The sequence below is a fragment of the Lipophrys pholis genome, assembly GCF_963383615.2.
Source record: "Lipophrys pholis genome assembly, chromosome: 10".
Classification (NCBI taxonomy): Eukaryota; Metazoa; Chordata; class Actinopteri; order Blenniiformes; family Blenniidae; genus Lipophrys; species Lipophrys pholis.
In genome coordinates, this window is record NC_137640.1 from 27,127,583 (window position 1) to 27,146,967 (window position 19,385).

General features: G+C 42.9%; 1 protein-coding gene across 2 annotated transcripts in view; it reads left to right on the forward strand.

Moving 5' to 3' along the window:
• Positions 1 to 19,385, forward strand: part of lpp (LIM domain containing preferred translocation partner in lipoma) — a 192,877-nt gene that overhangs the window by 136,187 nt on the left and 37,305 nt on the right. For both annotated transcript variants that reach the window (XM_080472965.1, XM_080472966.1), the window contains exon 8: positions 8,729 to 8,825. In XM_080472965.1, the coding sequence (XP_080329091.1) occupies positions 8,729 to 8,825 (97 nt within the window). The remainder of the gene's footprint in view (positions 1 to 8,728; positions 8,826 to 19,385) is intronic.

The following is a 19,385-nucleotide window of genomic DNA, read 5'->3' on the forward strand; positions in this document are numbered from 1 at the left end:
TGCAACAGACGTTTTCTGTTTTAACTTGTATACGTTGAAATGGTCCTGAAATGGTCACCGTTTGCTTTGGGCTGCTCGAAGGTTAAAGAGCTTCACCCCTTAAGTAATCTGAGGCCCCGTTTACACGACAACGAATTCGAGTTTATCCGCAAAACTTTCTTCACTTTTGGGGGGTCCGTTTACACGGCACCAGTTTGCGGATGCACTGTGTCAGCAAAGTTTTTAATCCGGCTCCCAAGGTGGAAAGATTCTTTCACGGCGTAAATCCCTCCTTTCGTGACTGCCGGAGGCTACAGAGCCTGTTACTGCGTATGCACATCTCTCCCCCTCCCTCCTGCTCATCCAGTTGTAAACAAACATGGCGGCCGCGTAGTGGTACGACCCGCGGTCCATATTCTAGTTTTATCGTCCAGATCAGTAGTTTAATAGTTGAGACTCTCCCTGATAGCATCGGATGTGTCATCAGTCCATGCGGATGTCAGGTTCTCTCCATTTTCTTCACGTTTACCGTGTTTTGTTCTCTGCACTTTTCTGTGTAGTTTCATTACAAAATCAAGCAACAGCGCCCTCCAGTGGCCCGGCAAACTAACTACATCGTTGTCTCTGTGTCCGCTGCTTCAGTGCAATTGAATTGCACTCCTTTTTTTTTTTGCGGATTAGGTGTTGTCACGTGAAACGTTGTCGTGTAAATAGGGCCTGACACTTACTAACACATTTCTCTTTAAAATGTCTCGTAATCTTCAGATTTCATTGCTTGTTAAATATGTCCGATCGCTCTACCATGTTTAGGAAGGTGGTAGCTCGGACTTTAAATTCAAATGCCTCAATACAAACCTGAAGAGCTTGGCTGTAGTGTAGACCCGGGGTCTTCAATTCCAGCGGTGATTTACGTCACAATTGGTGACGTGGTGTTTTTTTTTTCCAGGATTCTTATTGGCTGTCAAGGCTTCATGCGTCTTGTTACACTGCCCCCTGCAGGTTTGGCATGCTCATAGTAGCTCTGAACCAGATGTATATGCACGTCCGTGTCAGTGAAGTTTTTTCTGTAAATGTAGAGAGGGACATATCCATCCATATCAAAAAAAACCCTGGGATGTGTAAACGTGGCCCGAGGTGTGCTGAAGCTTGGAGAGACATCGGCCCCCCGAGGCCCCGGATTGAAGACCCCTGGTGTAGACTGAAGAACATTTCAGAGATTGTTTTTTGTTTTGTTTTTTTTGTTCCGTTTTCTGAGCGGTCCTGACCTTGTTGGCCTCGGTCTGTGGAGTCCTGCTTAGTGTTTAGTGTTTATTGTACATTACAGGCTGAAATTAGCAGTCCTTGTTGTTCCAGCTCAGTCTGAATCTCTTTCCATGTCGAGCTGAAGCTTCCAACATTCACACACTAATCTCATTTAGTTTCTTTTCAGCTTCCTATCCACAAAACATCTGACTGTCAAAGGAGGGATTCCAGAATGTTTGTTGATTTATTTGTTGACAACCTTTCAAGTGAAAACGCATCTTTTTGTTTAAGAAAATGTTTGCATTGACGCGACTACATTTTGAAAATGACATTTGTTTCTATAGAAATGGCAAATGTGTTAAAATTATGTAGTTTTCTTTCATGTTGGGCCACTAGTGGGTGCTGTTGTTTGTTTTTGTAATGAGACCACACACATTCAAGCAGAGAATAATACATTATAAACATTAACAATGGGAGAACACAAACATTTGTATGGACAGACGACCAAGTTGGATCGTTATTACAGTGACTGTCAAATATAAAACATTGTTGTTATTGTCCATCTACTGAGCATGTGCAGAAGAACTGTTTATTACGGTCACGGTGCAAATGTGCCGGATAGCATTTCTTCTATCTGTGCGGAGATGGAGCCCCAGCGTTTTCAAAAAGTTTTGTTTTCCTCGTTTACAAGAAGACAAAGCATTTTCTAAAAGTTCCACCTTGGGGGCTCTTCTCAAAAAGTTGTGTTCTCAGTGACTGTTGGCACCGTCGTCGTGTAAACGGACACCCAAAACACAACAAAAGTTTTGTGTTTTCACTTGAAAGCATTGTCAAGTGACTCAATCTATGGTTGTATTCTGAGATAAGACTCCACTTTATTAAGAGAAAATATTTTTTGTTCACTAAATTTGAGTGTGACTCATAAATGTTTTTGATTATTTAAAGTTATGGAGAAGGTGCAGATGTCTACTGCAACTTTATGATTATTTTTTCATTTCACTTTTCATTTGTTGGAGAATTGGGCTAAAAGTAGCATTTTATTGTGGAAATATCCAAATTTTAGTGTTTAAAAATCTAGATGAGAAGCAAATCTCAAAATTAAGGCCCAATGTGGTCTCAACATGCTGCCGCCAAAGGTTCAGATTGAAGTGCACTGCTGTTTCGCCGTCACACAAACAAATGGACTGCATTGAAAGAAAGTCACTTTGATAATGGGCCTCCCAGGATAAACTGCTAGCTCTTAACACTGAGTATCCTTAAGTGGTTAACCCACATGTATGATTCTAGATGCATGACAGACTGTAGAACCCCCCCCCCCCCCCCCCCAACACACACACACACACACACACACACACACACACACACACACACACACACACACACACACACACACACACACACGCACACTAAGTCAGTGAAAGGATAGTGTGACTGATCCAGCAATCCTTTCATTGTTTGGGTAAAAACGGAGTCGCCTAAGCTGCTATAATCACTCATTTAGTGTTGTGGCAACAAACGCTTATTTTTAGATATTAGCAATCCAATAAAAACAAATTTCAATCCCGCATGAACCCTCACTAATGCAACGGTCCATTTGGCTGTTGTTGTGTCATTATTGCTCTTATTCTAATAAGCCATTTCTCTTTCAGAGCCTCTATGTCCATTCCAGATAATACCATTGTGATTTAGGGAAACAAAAAAGCCGGGGTTGTCAGATTGTGAGCGGACTAAAGCTTCTCCGCTAAAAGCCTGAGTTAAAGCTGCGGTGCCATTGACACTAAAGAGCATTTTTGCATTCTAAAGTCCATCATCGTTTAATCTGCGGATAAATGTGTCTGTGAGTGATTATGTCTCCCTACAGTTTGTGCTGATCACGCAAAAACAAAAAAAAATCTTTTGTTGAAGGTGAGACAATTGCTTTTGGTTTAAGGTGCGCTGTTGCGTTTACAAGAAGTGGAACAGAAGCGACTCAGAGCCCGCAGATGACGGCAGGTTTAGAGGCACAGATTAGAGTCGTTTAGCCTCCATCGTTCAGTTTGGCTTCTTCTACGGCGCGCGTAGTTTTCCTCTCTTTCAGATGCCACTTTTAGCTCTCTGTTTGTGCTGCTGAAGCACGAACTCTCATTGTCTTTGCACATTTGCCCTAAATGTGAAGCTGGAGCTCGTGATTCCTCAAAAGTTCCATTGACTTTTGAGTCCTGACTTTTCTGTGAAGATACAACTTTCTTCAAGCGCCACTGACCAAACTTGTTAGAAATGCTGGACGAGCCTGTAGTAAATACTGTTGGTAGTCACATTGCAGTAGTATTTAGGGCACTAAAGACTGATATTTACTAACTTAAAAGGAAAAGAATAGGTCAGGAATAGAAAGCAACAATCAAGTTGATGTGATTCGCTGTTTCTCTTGTAAATGTTGAGACTTTTCTCTCTATGACTCGTTTACACGACAACATTTCAACTGAAAACGCCTTGTTTTTGCAGTTTTCTTTGCAGAAAACTACACGGCAACATTTTAAAAACGATATCCGTTCACAACGCACCGGCAGAAACACCGAAAACAATGTAGTAGGCATACCAGGTACCTTTCGTTTGTTTTGCATCCACTGAGCATGTGCAGAAGAACAATAGCTCCGGGCCGTGGTGCACATGCGCAGTAGCAGTGTCTCTGCAGTCTTAGCAGAGCCCGAGGGTTTTCAATGGCTCCGACCGCTGTTGTCGTATCAACAGCCTCCAAAACAAACAAAAAATGGAAGTTTTGCGTTTTCACTTGAAAAGATTTTGCCTTGGCCTGACACATTTTCTCACATTGTCTACGTAATTTGTCAGACTTTTAACAGCAGATTCAGCCTCATTTATAATATTGGTATGCACATATGAGGATCTACTTTCTTATTAAGTCTTTAATCTGCTCTGACATTGAGACATAGAAAGGTCGGCGTAAGCTCGCCAGTGAGCTCAACCCACTTTTAGTTTGATCTTTTGCTATTCGACGCCCTTGACTCATCCGAGACTAGTAAAGCTACTCTCAGTTACTGTGGGGTTTTGTTTAGTTTTTTATAGAAGTGATTATTCAGTGTTCAATTTAGGAAATATCTGTGTGTGCGTGCAGTCAGAAGTCAATTATTTGAATAAATCTGCACTGGCGATTCTTGCGAGTTCTCATTTCCTCTTTGGAAGCCAAGCTTGCGACACTTCACCAGCCTTAATACATTTCTACACACATCAGAGAGTATTGTCAGTACCAGCAGGGTGAGCTCATTGAAACAGCAGCTCGCTATGATGGTGAAACAAGCTTAGCCTCTCTCAGTGAGCAGGAGCTGCAAAAATTGTCCCTGTTTTTGTTTTATACCATTACAAGATAAACTGGAATTTACCCTGCACAACCTACATTTTTTGAATTGTAGTTGTTAAAGGAAGCAGATGTATATAAAGTTTGTGATACGTAGGAGTTGATCAGCAAAACTTTTTGTAGAATTAAAATGCCAAAACATCCTAGAAGGATATATTTCATTAAAAAATACAAGTCAAAAAGAGTGTACAGATGTGCGCTGTCTGTATGTCAGACACCCGGAGGATCAGATCAATAAACTATTTGCATTCTGCTCACACTGTAACGTGTATAACTTCAGGAAACGTTGCATCATTACAGTGACTGACGGCACCGACGCGTCTCACTCCACAGATCTGCTCCATGCCAGGGCAGGTGACGATATGCAAATAGTTCCGGTTCCCCTCGTGCTGGCGCTCCTTTGTTCACACCTTCACTATAACAATGGTGTGGATGCGGTGCCCTGAGAACAACTGTCTCTCCTGCTCACTCTCGATCACTGCAGCGGAGGCAGCAAAGACAGAGCCTGAGGTCGGGATCTTAGCGGGACACGATGTTGTCAGGGCATCAGGTGAGGCTGTGAGCCCACCCTCGCTCCTAACGTAATCACTTCTGACACATTGCCAATGCCCACAGTGGGTGGTGCACACAGCTTCAGTCATAGATGTGACAGTCGGGCAACAATCGGCTCCCAGACTCTGTCGTGCTGCATCAGGTGGCACACGCAGCAGTGGTCACTCGCAAACGTCATTACTGTTGTTTTGATTTTGAGTGGCCTGACATTTAAACCTCTTCCCAAATCCAAAGCTTTTCATATTCTGGCTATATATTTTTATTTTTTTCCTTGACTGTATCTCACCTGATAATAGAAGGAGAAAAAAAATCATTGGGATGACATGAACCCTTTAAACTTCTTCACACAGGGGAAAACAGTGGAAAATAGGTGCAGCTGTTAACCCAGTCACCACTAAATTTAAGCACTCACTTCAATGAAACTGTGGCTGAGTGTCCTGAGGGCGTAGGCAAACAATTTACTGAAATGAGCCAGACATAAGTAGGGAAAAAAAAAAAAGAAAACCACGTCTGCGGCACGTATAGCCGCCGTATGGTTTCTATTGTTGCCTCTGAAAAGACGAATAGGAACTGCGAGGCAATCATAAAGCATGCAGGGAAGCAATTTCTTTCTCTTATTCAAGTGAAAAATTATTCCGCGCTGTCACAAAAGACTCCCTAACAAGGTGCTTTAAACTCTCTGGCAGTGCATTGCTGCGGGGTGTCAAAGAGTGGATAAGATATAAATGAAGCTTAAACTCAAAAGTCTGTTTCTGGTAATAGCAGCATTTCCTTTCCTCTCCAATGTGCTTTTGATGTGCAGTTCAGATTAACGGTGTTAAATTGTCTACTTCACTGTCTCCAACTAACAACACAGGCATAATGAGCGGGAGGTGCACAACACGAGCGTGTCTTTGAGGGCGCAACAGATTTATTTTGTTTGATTATTGTGCATAACTCAGCCAAACCTTCCCATGCCACCCGTGACCGTTATTCCATCAATAAAATCAAGAGACCGGAGGTGGCTGATATCCTCCCTTTGATCCCGTCTTTAATCCTCACAGTCACGTGATGCCGGGGAGCGTCCGCGGCCGGCGCGAGGAATCTGTCGAGTTCCTTGGCGCTGCAGGGAGATTTGCCCGTCGAACGTGTTGATCCCTCAGAGTTAATGAGGCCCACCATTTGGACCTCCATTATCAGGCCGCTGCTTCCCGAGCCGGGCTGAGCTCAAGTCATGCGTCATAAAGTTTGGGCGCTACGTTGCCGGCAGGAAGCAGAGCTCAGCATTTCTCCTCGTCTCTGGAAATCAACGCCGCAGACTATCGACTTCACTCATTTCAAATATCCTTTAATGAGTTGTTGAAATGACATCACTGTTGTGTATCTTTGTAACGACGGGTCAGAAATAGTGAAATCCAACCCCAGACAATCTGGAAACTTCTCACCGTGTAGTTTTTACTGTTGTTGGCCAACAGTGACTTCTGGCTTCAGAGCGAAACCCCAAGGCCCTCATATAAATCCTCCTCGAGCCTTATTATTGATTTATACTTGTTTTATTAAGCCTCCAGCCTGTGACTACCAAAGGCATTACCATTTTTGGTTGTCTATCAGTTCCTGCTTGTTTTGAAAGCCTTCGTGGAATGTCTTTTAGTTTCTTTTTTATAGACCAACACCAACCTCCTGAACTCCGGTCTAACAGAACTCTAAAAAATAAATAAGTTCACCAAGACACACCTCAATAACGGGAGTAAAATCCACATTATTTGAGGCTATAATCTGGTGAGGAGATGTACATCACACGTCCACAGGAACAATAAATACCGTTCATCATCACAAGGGGATATATTATGATTTTTTTATTTTTTTATTTTTAAGGAAATTTTCATGAAACTCATATCAGCTTCCCTGATCAAAGACAAATAAAGTCACTTCTCTCCTCAGATGCAAAGAGGTAGTGTTTTAATCTCTCTTGGGTTAGGAAGTAAACAGGAAGTCAAACCAAGTTGCTCTTCAAGTATTTGCATGCCTGGCAACAAATTACTTTATTGAATAATATTCAGCAATGGAGGAGAAAAAAAACCAAACAAACTAAATCTGTGCAATGTTTTTTCAGAATGGACACAATATCACCAAGTGGAAAATAGTTCAAATTGGGAACATCGACTTTTCATACACACTTTCTTATGACCTTTAAATTCTTTTTTTTTTTTTTTTTTATAAATACACAGACTATTTTTCTTGTCACTTTTCTAGATAATCTGACACCAAATCAATGTAAAATGAAAGTGTTGGTGGACAGAAACAAACATGAGATAAATACAAATAAAATGAGTGAAAATAGTTGTTAGTAAACCAAAGATATATGCTGCGTAAATCTTTAAAAAAAACAAGTCATTAAAAATGCAAGAATCGTGCGACAGGAGCAATAATTACTCTTTCTTTCTGAATACAAAAATGTTTTGGTTTTTTTTTGGAGCTAAATCTTTTATTGACAAATCCGATTCCTTTATGTGACCCAGGAAACCGTGGATAAATTAGTATAAAAGCAGGGCCTTCATGAACACTCGCCCTACTCCCAAACGTCACAATTAGGAACACCTCAAAGGTCAGCTCACATCTCGGCTCGTGTCACAATATTGAAAATCAAATCTACTGTAAAGATTTGTACGGCCCCCAGATCGAGGGAAGGTCATCGTAGTGTCACTGTTTTGTGAAAGAGCTCGACCGCACAGCACGGAGCGAGCCAAGTTTGGGCCCTCGGGGGTGTCTGGAAAGGACACACACACACACACACACACACACACACACACACACACACACACACACACACACACACACACACACACACACACACACACACACACACACACCTGTGACGGGGGCGGGGGGGAAGAGGGAGAGGTGGGGGGCTTCTCGGGGCTCTGGATGATTGGCAGAAAATGTCAGGCTCAAGACGTCAGCCCCATACAGACACACAGCAGGCAGATGTCAGCGACTGCATGATAAGGAGGAGGGCAGGCTCACAAGAAAAAGGAAGGAAGTGGCATCTTCACAGAGTTATGTCATCCCTCCGGAAGCTTTTACAGATTAGACCCCAGCACAGCTTTTACCTCCAGTCTTTTTGTGCTCAGAGTATGACTAAACGACGATCTCCCGACCTATCACCCAAATGCTCCCGACTTAAAAACAGCTTTCCTTCTAATGTTTGCCTCTTTTTTCCCTCCATCTATCATCCCCCTCCCCTTCCCAAAATACAAGGATTAGTCAGGGTCAAAGTTTTTTCTCCACACTCTTGTATTCCACAGAAGGAAACACACAACCTTCTGGGCCGCACACCACCGGGGCTTGAGCCCAGGGTCAGATATCTCAGAGGAAAAAGGCAGACTGAAGACCGTTCACTGCATGCTAATTACATGGAATGTGTTTTGTTTGACCTTGAGACTGAGCTTCATCGTGATTTATTTAAGTCAGGTCTTTTGCAAAGCTTGGAGTTGAAGCCTGACACGTTTTGTTAGTCTGTAAGTTTGCTGGAGCACAAATTATTGGCAATGTCAATCAGCAGTCTGAAGATAAATGTCAAAATGGTACTACAATGTTCTTCATTATGCTCCTGTCTGTGCTTCGCAGGGCAGCGCTCCCATGGCCCGTCCTGAAGACGAGCTGGAGCTCCTGACCAAGAAGATTGTCATGGACATGGACAATCCTCCATCTGAGGAATACTTTGGTAAGTCGCTGCGTTTATTGCTCATCTCTCTCTTCTTCACTTTGTCCAAACAGGTCTTGAGAAATATCATTGTATGGTTCTCCAAGCGAGAGACACTTTTTAAGTTTTCAGAAGCACCATGGTGAGCTTTCTCACATAGAACTCCTTGGTAAAGTTTAAATACCAAAACATATATATATAGACAGATAGATTGTTTACAGACCAAGATGAAATTGCTGTTCGGCTTAACTACAGATTTACTTTGTAGGGGGAAAAACATACACTGAAATAAAATGACAATAATTATTGTTGCTGCTACTTTTGCTCATCAGCCCCACATTTTCCACAGTGAGAGCATATTGAATTGTAAAGCATATGAATAGAGACGTAACTCTCTGCTCATATTGAGAGCATACGGTATTGTCAACATTTCAGTGGTGATCACACTTGCTCATTTAGCCTTTAGCAACATGTACACACACACACACACACACACACACACACACACACACACACACACACACACACACACACACACACACACACACACACACACACACACACACACACACACACACACACACGCGTTGCCAATGACGAAGTCTGAAGCAAAGACAAACATCATCTTCGCTTTGTTCATAGAGACTCTGTCTGTATTTTAAGTTCATGCTTTCCTTTGTTATCTTGTCTTTTCATTGTCGTGTGTTGGTGTTACACTGGAGGTATGATGAAGTACACTCTCTGGACCCTTCCTTGGTCCTCGTCTGAAGCTAGATTGTTATTTCTGCTCTAAATGGAGCTGGCTCCTCTGTTCCAAGTGTCACTGGCATGACAAGAGTCACTTTGTAGTAATTGCTTCCTGGCACTTGTCGGAAAAGTGGCTTTATGGAGACTCACTGATGGATTCACGTGTTGAGACGAACAGCGAACATCGGGGTGGACAGTCGGTGGGGTCTCATTAGGAGCGCCTCCTCTGATCCCCTTTCATGGTGACATTTAAAGAAAACATTCAGAGAAATGAGTCAAACAGGCTCCTCCGTGACTTTTGAAGAAATAACCTAAAACTACTGTTTCTAGTACAAAACTTTTCCGCAGCCAAGTATAATTGCTGACTAAAATAATGTAGGATAGTGGGTTAATAGAATAAAACTGGCAGAAAGTTTCTCAGATTAGCCAACCCAGTGCCCCACTAAATTAGCTCGGTATCACAGGAACATTGTTTTTGGAAAATGGCTCGAGGCTCTTGGATGAGTTGCAGGTATATATGATTCAGGAGAGGTTGATTTTGTGTTCTTGGGACATTATTACTGCTTTTTGCACAGACTGAGTGATTTCTATCCATTTATATCAAAATGGGAACATTTCTGATGAGCACATTGATTAATGAATTCATGAGAGTAATTTTAAGTGTCAAATATCTCAATGGTGCTCAGGCCCCGGTCGCTTTTCTGAGACATTAAATAAAAATTATAACAAATTATAACACAGATGGTTACTTGACAATTTCAACAAGTTCTCGGTCAAAACAGTTGATTTAAATGACAGATTCAGTTTTTTTTTCTGCTTTGATTTTCTGTACCACTGCCATCTATCTATCTATCTATCTATCTATCTATCTATCTATCTATCTATCTATCTATCTATCTATCTATCTATCTATCTATCTATCTATCTATCTATCTATCTATCTATCTGTGTTCTTGGGTGAGTTTCATAGTACGTCTGCCTGTTGTTGAGCACTAAGTTAATGACCTATGATGGCATTTAAATTAGAAAAAGTCTGCTGTTCTTGACAAAAACTTGCATTATGAATTAATTACAAATGAAATAATCCAGTGAGTTATCAATAATTCTGCTAAACAACCAGCTTGGCCGGATTAAATAAAACCAAAACACAAAACTGTTTATACATCAAAACACACACACACACACACACACAGACAATTTTACAATCAATTGTATTCTTTTGGACTGTGGGGGGAAACTGGACAAAACATTCACATGCATAGTAAGAACATGCAGAGTCCATACATAAAGTCCCAGAGGTGCAACCTGGACTCAAACCGGGGCCTTTCTCTCAGAGTGCTAACCTCTACACCACCAAACGCAGTTCCAGTAATTAGCATGGACTCAACAAGAGTTATAATTGTTTCACCGATTTAATGCAAACCAGACGGAGTGTCGATACTTCTTATTTGAACATGGATCACATCATTGTTCAAGATCTTACTGTGAAACACTGAATTTAACCTTAAGAAGAGAACTGAAATTGTTTGTTTTTCTGTTTCCAGACCTTGTAAAATTATAAATTTTGATTTTGACATGCAATATTTTGCAAAAGTTAACACAACCATAGGATTTAAATTATTTTTTTTTTTGAGTGAAATAATCACAAATAAGGCACCCCCTGGAGGGGTTGAATATATATTACTATAGCATCCAACTTTACGGTGGATTTTCAAAATGCCAGCTTGACGGCAGAGTAACAGAGACCAAAATGCGATTTCGATTTTTTTTTTTTCCAACATCCAGAGTGAGGAACCGCAGCACCACACATGTGCACAGATCCCTTATGATTCGCATGTAAAGGTCTGAGGTAGCAGTCCTCAAGGTAGAGTCTGAAAATCCAAGGATAACATGGGGTGAGAGATTAATGTGAATGAGAGGTATACAGAAACCTTCAAACACATATTTAATAAAAGTCTGGTTTAACCGTCCATCTTTTGACTGCGTTGGCCGGGGAGGCGCTTGAAATTCAATTTTGCTCCCCGTTGAAAATGGGGGTAAAAAAATCCAAAATATAACTGCCAGGATTAATCAAAATAACAATTTTAATACTATTTGGCAAAATAGGATTCAGTAAAGCAAAGGATTCTTTGTGTTTCTGTTTCCTTTCTGTTTTTCCGCCCTCTGCACCTTCAGCTGCCAGCGAGTGCCATCCCTCTGCTGCTCTCTCTTCTCTAGCCTTTAATCCCCTTTGCCCTGGAATTAGTTCCCATGCCCATTAGATACCTCTTTCAATACATTCAGTGGGACTCTGCAGCAGGCTTTATATCGGCGCATAATCACCCAGCACACTATGATAGCATGTGTAGGTGTATTATAGCTGCAGGGACATGTATTTAACCAGTATTAAGGGATATTCTGCTGCACGTTGGGTGCGCGCTGATGTAAAGACCTTAATTGGTTCACATTAGACACAGGTCAAATGGATCTGCTGGCTTAAGCAAAGTGGAGTCGTTTTTCCCCCCCAGTTTTTTTTTTCTCCCCCCCACAGAGGAATGTCCTCGTTGGCCTAATTTTTGGATGATGTGGACCTGGCGTGAACTTGCCATGTGCTGCTATACCATGCATGCACTGCCCGTCCGCTATAAGGCTGACTGGCTCCGGGGCTGGCAGAGCGAGGACACGGCGGGCTGAGAAATGGGTCATATGTGAGCTGAGGTTAGCCAGAGCAAGTTAGGGATAGCGTGTGCGTCCCCGTCTGACAGCGGCTGGCTGCCTGTCTGCCGCGGGAGCAGGAGTGGACGGTTGGACGTGGAGGGGCGGGTCATCCTGTGGTTAAACAAGGTGGCAGCTGAATTAACCAGGAGACAGGGGAGAGGGGGCGAGGGCAGGGGGGGCCCCAGTGACTGAGGTGACTGCTGGGACTCATTAGGAGGGAAGTTCAAGCGCAGGCACGCGCCGTTCCACAAATCCACAGAGCAGGCTCCCTCCCCCGCTGAATTAATGCACATATAGTGGCGGCGGCGGCGGCGGCGGCGGCAGCTGCAGTGGCGCTGTTGAAATTAACTTCCAAGTGTGGTGTGTTTTCACACTGTACTTCCCGGGCTGTGGGAGAGTCGGTCCCCGAGCTTTGAGACTTTTTGTAATTACAAAGAATCTTAACTGCAGCAGAGCAAGCCTTGTCTAGATTTTTTTCTTTTTCTTTTATTTTTGGCGGGGGTTCAGGGAGGGGAAACGGGGCTTGCTGTAGCTGAAACCCTAAGGCGAGTAATTAGCAAGATTAATCAAAGTGGGGCTGCGATCTCTGGACTGGATCATTGTCTTCCTATAGCAAAGTTTTATTGGTGTCATGACTGTCTTTGATGAGCTCCCAATCTGAGGCAGCCATCGCGAGCTCTCATTGGTCCAGGGGGGTTAATTGAATTGAATTAACGTTACACTCTGGCCCCGCGATGTCACGAGGAAAGTTTTTCATTTGGACCCGGCGGAGCTGCGATAGCGGCACCCTGACGTTACGCAGCTTCCCTCTGCAGCATCGGTCAATTACACCGGACAAGTCTTTGAAGACTTTTTTTTCTTTCCTTCTTGTTATGAAATGAAAAGCAAATTGAAATGCTCCTCAAGCTCTGAGGGGAGAAAAAAACCTGAAAATGATGCTCTATAAAAGAACGGCTTTTCTTCGCAAGAAACCCAGTTTGCAAGCCAGAACCTCCCCACTCCTCCGTCGCCCCCCCCCTCCATGATTGAAGCTTCTTTGAAAAGCAACTGATTAGTCCTGATTTAGAGTTCCAGATTAGATTTGAGTAATCTGAAAGAGCCTTTTCTCCGAATGTCATCATCCGTCATATTTAATCCACTTAGGTTGTGCGTAGGTGTACTGTGTTTGTGGAAATCTAATAAGACACAGCTACTCAGCTCCGCAGTACAGATGCCTTGGCATTTGCGCTTCAAGAGGAGGAACTTACAATATTTTGTCATCGCAACATTTCTGTCAAGCAAAAACGGGACATAAAGCTGAATAATTGAAAGGATGAGATGCTCTGCATTATTTACAATTAGTGATGATGATACTTGTGTGGTTTAGTTCTTCCTGCCTCTGAGAATCTGCTTCTATCCCTCCCTTCAGTGGAGAAATGACAAGTTGAGCGTGCCTCCACGTGATCCGGACTTTTCAGTACTCGACTGGATGGAATTAAGAAAGATATGAAACTTTAATGGCCAATCAATATTTATATAGAGCGATTTTGCAGACAGGTTTCTGAGCACCCGCATAAACGCGGCTATCAGACGGCGGAGAGACAGTCATTGGAAATTAACAGATAGGGATTCATGTGGGCATACTGTACTCGGAGCTGTCGGGAAAGGCTTTTTGAACGAGCCTTTGTTTCATGATAAGAGCCAGAGAAGAAAAGGATGAAGCTTTGCCTTTTTTTTTCTTTTCTTTTTTTTTTGTGTCTCCCGCCCCTCATAATGTCAGCTGGAGGAGCCCTCATAATTTATAAGACACCTCACATGAAAAGTTCATGAGGAATCTTGGAAGAGATACAAATGGCAGTGTAGCTCCAGTAACGGCGCAGGCCAGAGGAGTCGGAACGGAGCAGCCGAGGTAATTGGGTCAGGAAAAAAGTTTGGGTTCACGCCGCGATGCCTCCTAATTCTTCACAACACGAGCCGCACGTTGCAACTTAATGTATTAATAGGCTTCCACTTTCGACAGCTTTGTGCATTGTCTAAGATGCTCCGGTGGAACTCATTTGCATTTTACTGAGGTCGCCCTCAGCAACCTCTTAGGAGTTTGCTTTTAGATGTGCCTCTACATGTCATAACAAGTGGGATGTGTGTCAGACTGAAAAACCTTTCTGCTGCCGGAAAAAAAAAAAAAAAAAAAAAAAAAAGACGTCCCCCCCACCCCCACCCCACCCCACACTCTGCCTCCACAATCTCCAAACGCCTTCGGCCAACCGTCTCCCCCAGATAGCTGCTTCCTTTTACTGTGCAAATCTTCATTTTGAATGTTCATTTAAGGCCTATATGGTGAATAAAAAGTTCTTGTAAACAAGGCGGCACAAAATGACAATACGCTAGACTTTTGTTTGGGATCGCTCCACATACGGTGTTGAAAGTGAAACATGACGTCTCCCACCTTCATTCGTCCTCTGTCCACACATCTTTCCAAGTTTGGTTTGAGAAGATTGAAAATGTTTCAAACATTTGGCTCTCCTGTTGGATATCCCGAGACACTTCATGGAGGAAGTTGTGCTCCAGAATTCCATCGATGATTGACTGAACCAAAACAACATCATCTTGAGTTAATCGTGGCCTCGAGTCCGGCCTCAGCACACAGTGTGTTTTATTACATCTCATTAAGACCCTTGGGCACTGGAGTTGTAAATTTTGTAAAAACAAAATCAATTCTGGACTCAAAGCCTGACATCAACATGTTCTTCACTCCACGTCTTGTTGCTGAATAAGTATCACAACTACGGGACAAGTGTTCTTTTCCAAACTTGTACACAGAAAGCACACCTTTTTTTTTTGTTTTTCTTTTCTTAAATTTTGCTGTGAGATGACTTTTACTACTGATCCACTACCATGTCGGTCGTTTTCAGTGAAATAAGATGAAAGTAAGTGAAAGTGTCCTGTGTAGAAGTTGTCATTGATGGTTTTTTCCATCCTGCTGTGAAGTCAGAGTCTGCAGAAATGTAATCAAGGACACTTATTTTTTAAATGTTCTTGACTCTTGTCCCCCCCTTCACTCCCCCCCGGCCCCCCATGCCTGGGTCTTACCAGGTAAGACCCCTAAATGCCACCTCCATTCTGCTCTGTCAGTGTTTCATGTGTTCTTGTAACAGCAGGAGGTTTCCTCAAGTCACTATTTATTGTCTGCATGATTGTCTCGACTCACAAATTTGGTCTTCTTCTTTTGTGTTAGTTTTTTTGGCCAGATTCTGTACTGAAGCCATTTTGTCTGGAAAGGATACGTTATATTGAAAGAGGTGCTTTATGGTCTTTTTACGTCTGACCCCCTCCCCTCATGTTTACTCGATGCAAATTGTTCCTGGACAATGTAGAGGGAACAATCCAGATTCATCCCTGCTCCTGAAACAGGTTTTGTGGGATATGGACAAGTTCCATTGTGAAGTTCTCCATGAAGCGTGATGGGATTTCCAATGACATTCAGATATGTGTCCAAAAATACAAACGTGAAATGGAAATGACATCCAAAGTAACAATTGTTTGATCAGTATGAGCTCCAAAGATGACATCTCCCGCCTGATAACATAAAGAATAGAGCCGGGATTCTCCAGAATCAGTTCTCAAGGGCCGTAGTAAACACGCGTCCTTTGTGGTTTATGATGAAGAACCAAATAAGAATTTTCGGCAATATTAATTTTGCTTTTCTTGTTTGACTTCTCGTATGCATTTGCAGTTTGTTTTTGAGCCCAGAATTTAACTTCATAATGTTTGTGAACGCACAGATGTGCGTAGAATCTGAAAGCATAGTTTTTCCTTCTAAAAATGCCCCAATGTGTAAGGCTGCGAATCAGTCCAATTTGTCCATTTATCTGTTCAAAGTGGGTTTTTTTTTATTATTTTTTTGCAGTATGAGGAAAGACTTTTGTTGAAAAGATGAGCTTCAAATCAAAATCCAATTACGTGTTGGATGTTTGAGAGAGTGCTGGTGTCAATGGATGTGTGACTGCGGGGTGATTTGTCTTTATCCGAGCATTAGCTTTTACTCTTGCAATTGTGTTAAAAATAAAACTGGATTTGATGAGGGAGCTAAGGTGGCGCTAACTTCGAGGTCGGTTTACAAAAAAAACCAAAAGCAGTTAGTAAAGAATTAAAAATATGAGGAAATTGAAATATTTCAGTGTCGACATGCCTCGTTTTGTCGTTCAGCCGACCTTTTAGCTCAAACAGACTTTCTTCTCTGGTCCGGTCCCTTGTACTGTGCGTGCGTGTTATGTTGTAACAATCACTATGACACAGGAGCACATAATGCTGCTGGAAGGAGGTCACAGACCACCCAGGGGATGGGGGGAGGCCGGCTTACGAGGCAGTCTGGTGACATGGCAACTTGTCTAAAGCCCCGTGCATCACTATACCACCTACAGTGGATTATAATGTACGGCTGCAAAAGACTAAATCATACAACACAATACCCACGGATGATCCATCGGAGCTGCCTTTTATGAGGAAAATGCCGTATGTATGTCAGTGCGAGGCTGTGGATTTGACTTCTAAGACCCATGTAAATAATGCTTTGAATATGAATCTACAAATTTTCCAGATGTAAGGAATCCTGCAAAAACCACCCTTTATTGAGACTGTCCATAATTCATGACTTTTATGAATGAGATCCAAGCAAATGTTTCTATGTCATCATCTTGCTTGTAATTGGTCTTGTGGCATTTTTCAATCCTTAATCGTATTTGTTACCGCTTGGTGTAGGAGCTGAAAAGGGGGATGAATCAGTTTGTGTGTCCTGTTTGCTCTGTCTTTTTATCTCCCAGACCCTCTCTCATTATGTTCAGCGCAGCTGACCTCGCTGTGCTGCTTTCTAGTTTCTCAGCTGATGCAGTCTGCCAGCATGGGGGCTCTCTCTTCCCCTGCGACAGATAGAAGAAGCCCAGCGTGTTTTGGCAGCAGTTCACGCGAGGTGACCGCCTGCACCCCCTCCCTTCCTCCACTTTCCCCCTCCACTCCTCCCCCCTCCACCACCACCACCACCTCTCTCTGCCCCGCCAGGCTCTGCGCTCGCTGCCCTGCCTCGTTGAGACAGCTCCACTGAGGCTTGCAAGATCAGCTGCCGTGTGAGCCCAGCTGAGGCTTCGGGGCGCTCACGTTGCTAGATTTCATTTGTGAGTGAGCGTTTGACCTCAGGAGTGAGTAGACATCCGCCGCGTTCATGCACGCAAACGCGGAAATGCAACCCCGGCGAGCGAACACATAAACACGCACAAACACACACACACACACACACACACACACACACACACACACACACACACACACACACACACACACACACACACACACACACACACACACACACACACACACACACACACACACACACACACACAGGACTCACAGGGGCTCGTGCAAGGACTCCTGCTACGCTCACCTTTTTCCTCTCCCCTTTCTTGCACCCCATTCATCAGACCCCAGCTCACTCCCAGCGCCCCTTAATCTCTCTCCTGCCAACCTGCTTCTAAAACATGTAACCTACACTCATTCTCTCTCTCTCTCTCTCTCTCTCTCTCTCTCTCTCTCTCTCTCTCTCTCTCTCTCTCTCTCTCTCTCTCTCTCTCTCCCTCTCCCTCTCTCACCCCGCCGCCGTGGGCCCTGACGGGCCGAGCCGTAATGCTTCGTGGCACGGGCTCGCCGATCCTCCATCCTCTGCCATGGCCACAGCAGCTCTGCAGATTGCTATTTGCTGACATTGGGAATGAGATTAAAGGCGGGGGTTAGGCAAGAGGCATTCAGAGATTGAAATGCAGCGATGACAGCTATTTCTCTTGTCGTTCCAAGGCAACCGAGGGGCCACGGCATTGTCAGGCTGCGCGGAGGGCAATCTGAAGCAACAAAGTAGATTAACCTAGAGGGGGGGAAAGAGATGAAACAGCGCACAAATCGTGGCCTCTGGCACTTCACTTGTCTGGCAGTTACGTTCCGGATGTGTTCAGCAGACTTATTTTCTGCTGTTAACCACTCACTGACCTATTATTTATGTCTTTAATTAAGTGTTAAGAACTCATTACAAGTTTGTACCTTTATTTAGATCACCTTTTATGAGTTGTCACTGTGAATTACCTCTGTTTGGGCCTATTAATGTTACAATGTGCAGCATATAGAGGATGCCACTTGTGAGCCTTAGGTTGTCATGGGAGTCAAGTCCTCGGGGCCTTTAAGTCAGAAGTCATCAAAAACTTAAGCCATTGTCAAATTTAATATCCACTGTTGGTATTGTTGATACCAGCTTCTTCTATGGTTGGTTTAAGGACAGAATGGATGCTCAGTGGAAAGTTATTGTTACTGTAGTGATGCAACGAAATTGATGGCGCAGTCCTGCTTTGTGACGTAAAAAGCATGAAAATACTAAAAAAGAAACAATAAATTCAAGCATTAAAATAACTACGCCATATGAGAATAGACCTGTATCAAGCATAAAACACAACGAATCATTCACAACCTCACATTATGTCATTCTTTAGTATCATTAGTGCAGCCATAGTTTTAGCATAAGAAATGTTTTTTCTGACCTACAGCGTCTCGAGATCTTCTGCCAGAGAGCACCGCTGTGTGGCATAAAGTATTATTATAACAGTTTACTTCATCCTGAATATTTCAAGGTTATTCTTATAAAAAATAACAATAGTGCACTAATTAAAAGACTTTTGGATTTCAGCGTTTTTCACTCAAGGCCGTCAATAAAAACCATTAAAAAAATGATATGCTGACCAAATACATGTTGATACATGTTTCAACATTTCTAGTCTAAAAAAAACAAAAAAAACCCACTAAATGTCCCATTACATTATGTTAATTATGCTGTTGTGTACCACGATCATAGAAAGTTTCCTTAATATGACTTATAGGTTTTCATCACATATGCACAGCATGCATATTCATGTTCACTAATCAGGTGCACCAACTGGTTCAAACTAGTGTCAAAACACACTAATATTATAGCAAAAGTGAGAATGCAGTTTCATCGACATGCTAATTGGGACTTGCTAAACATGGCTGCGACCCTCATATGGCGTTAAAGTAATGCAACTTGTTGTCACCGTGTTGAAAGTTCAGTTTGCCCTCAGCCTCAGTCTCCATGAGCCTTTATCTTCTATT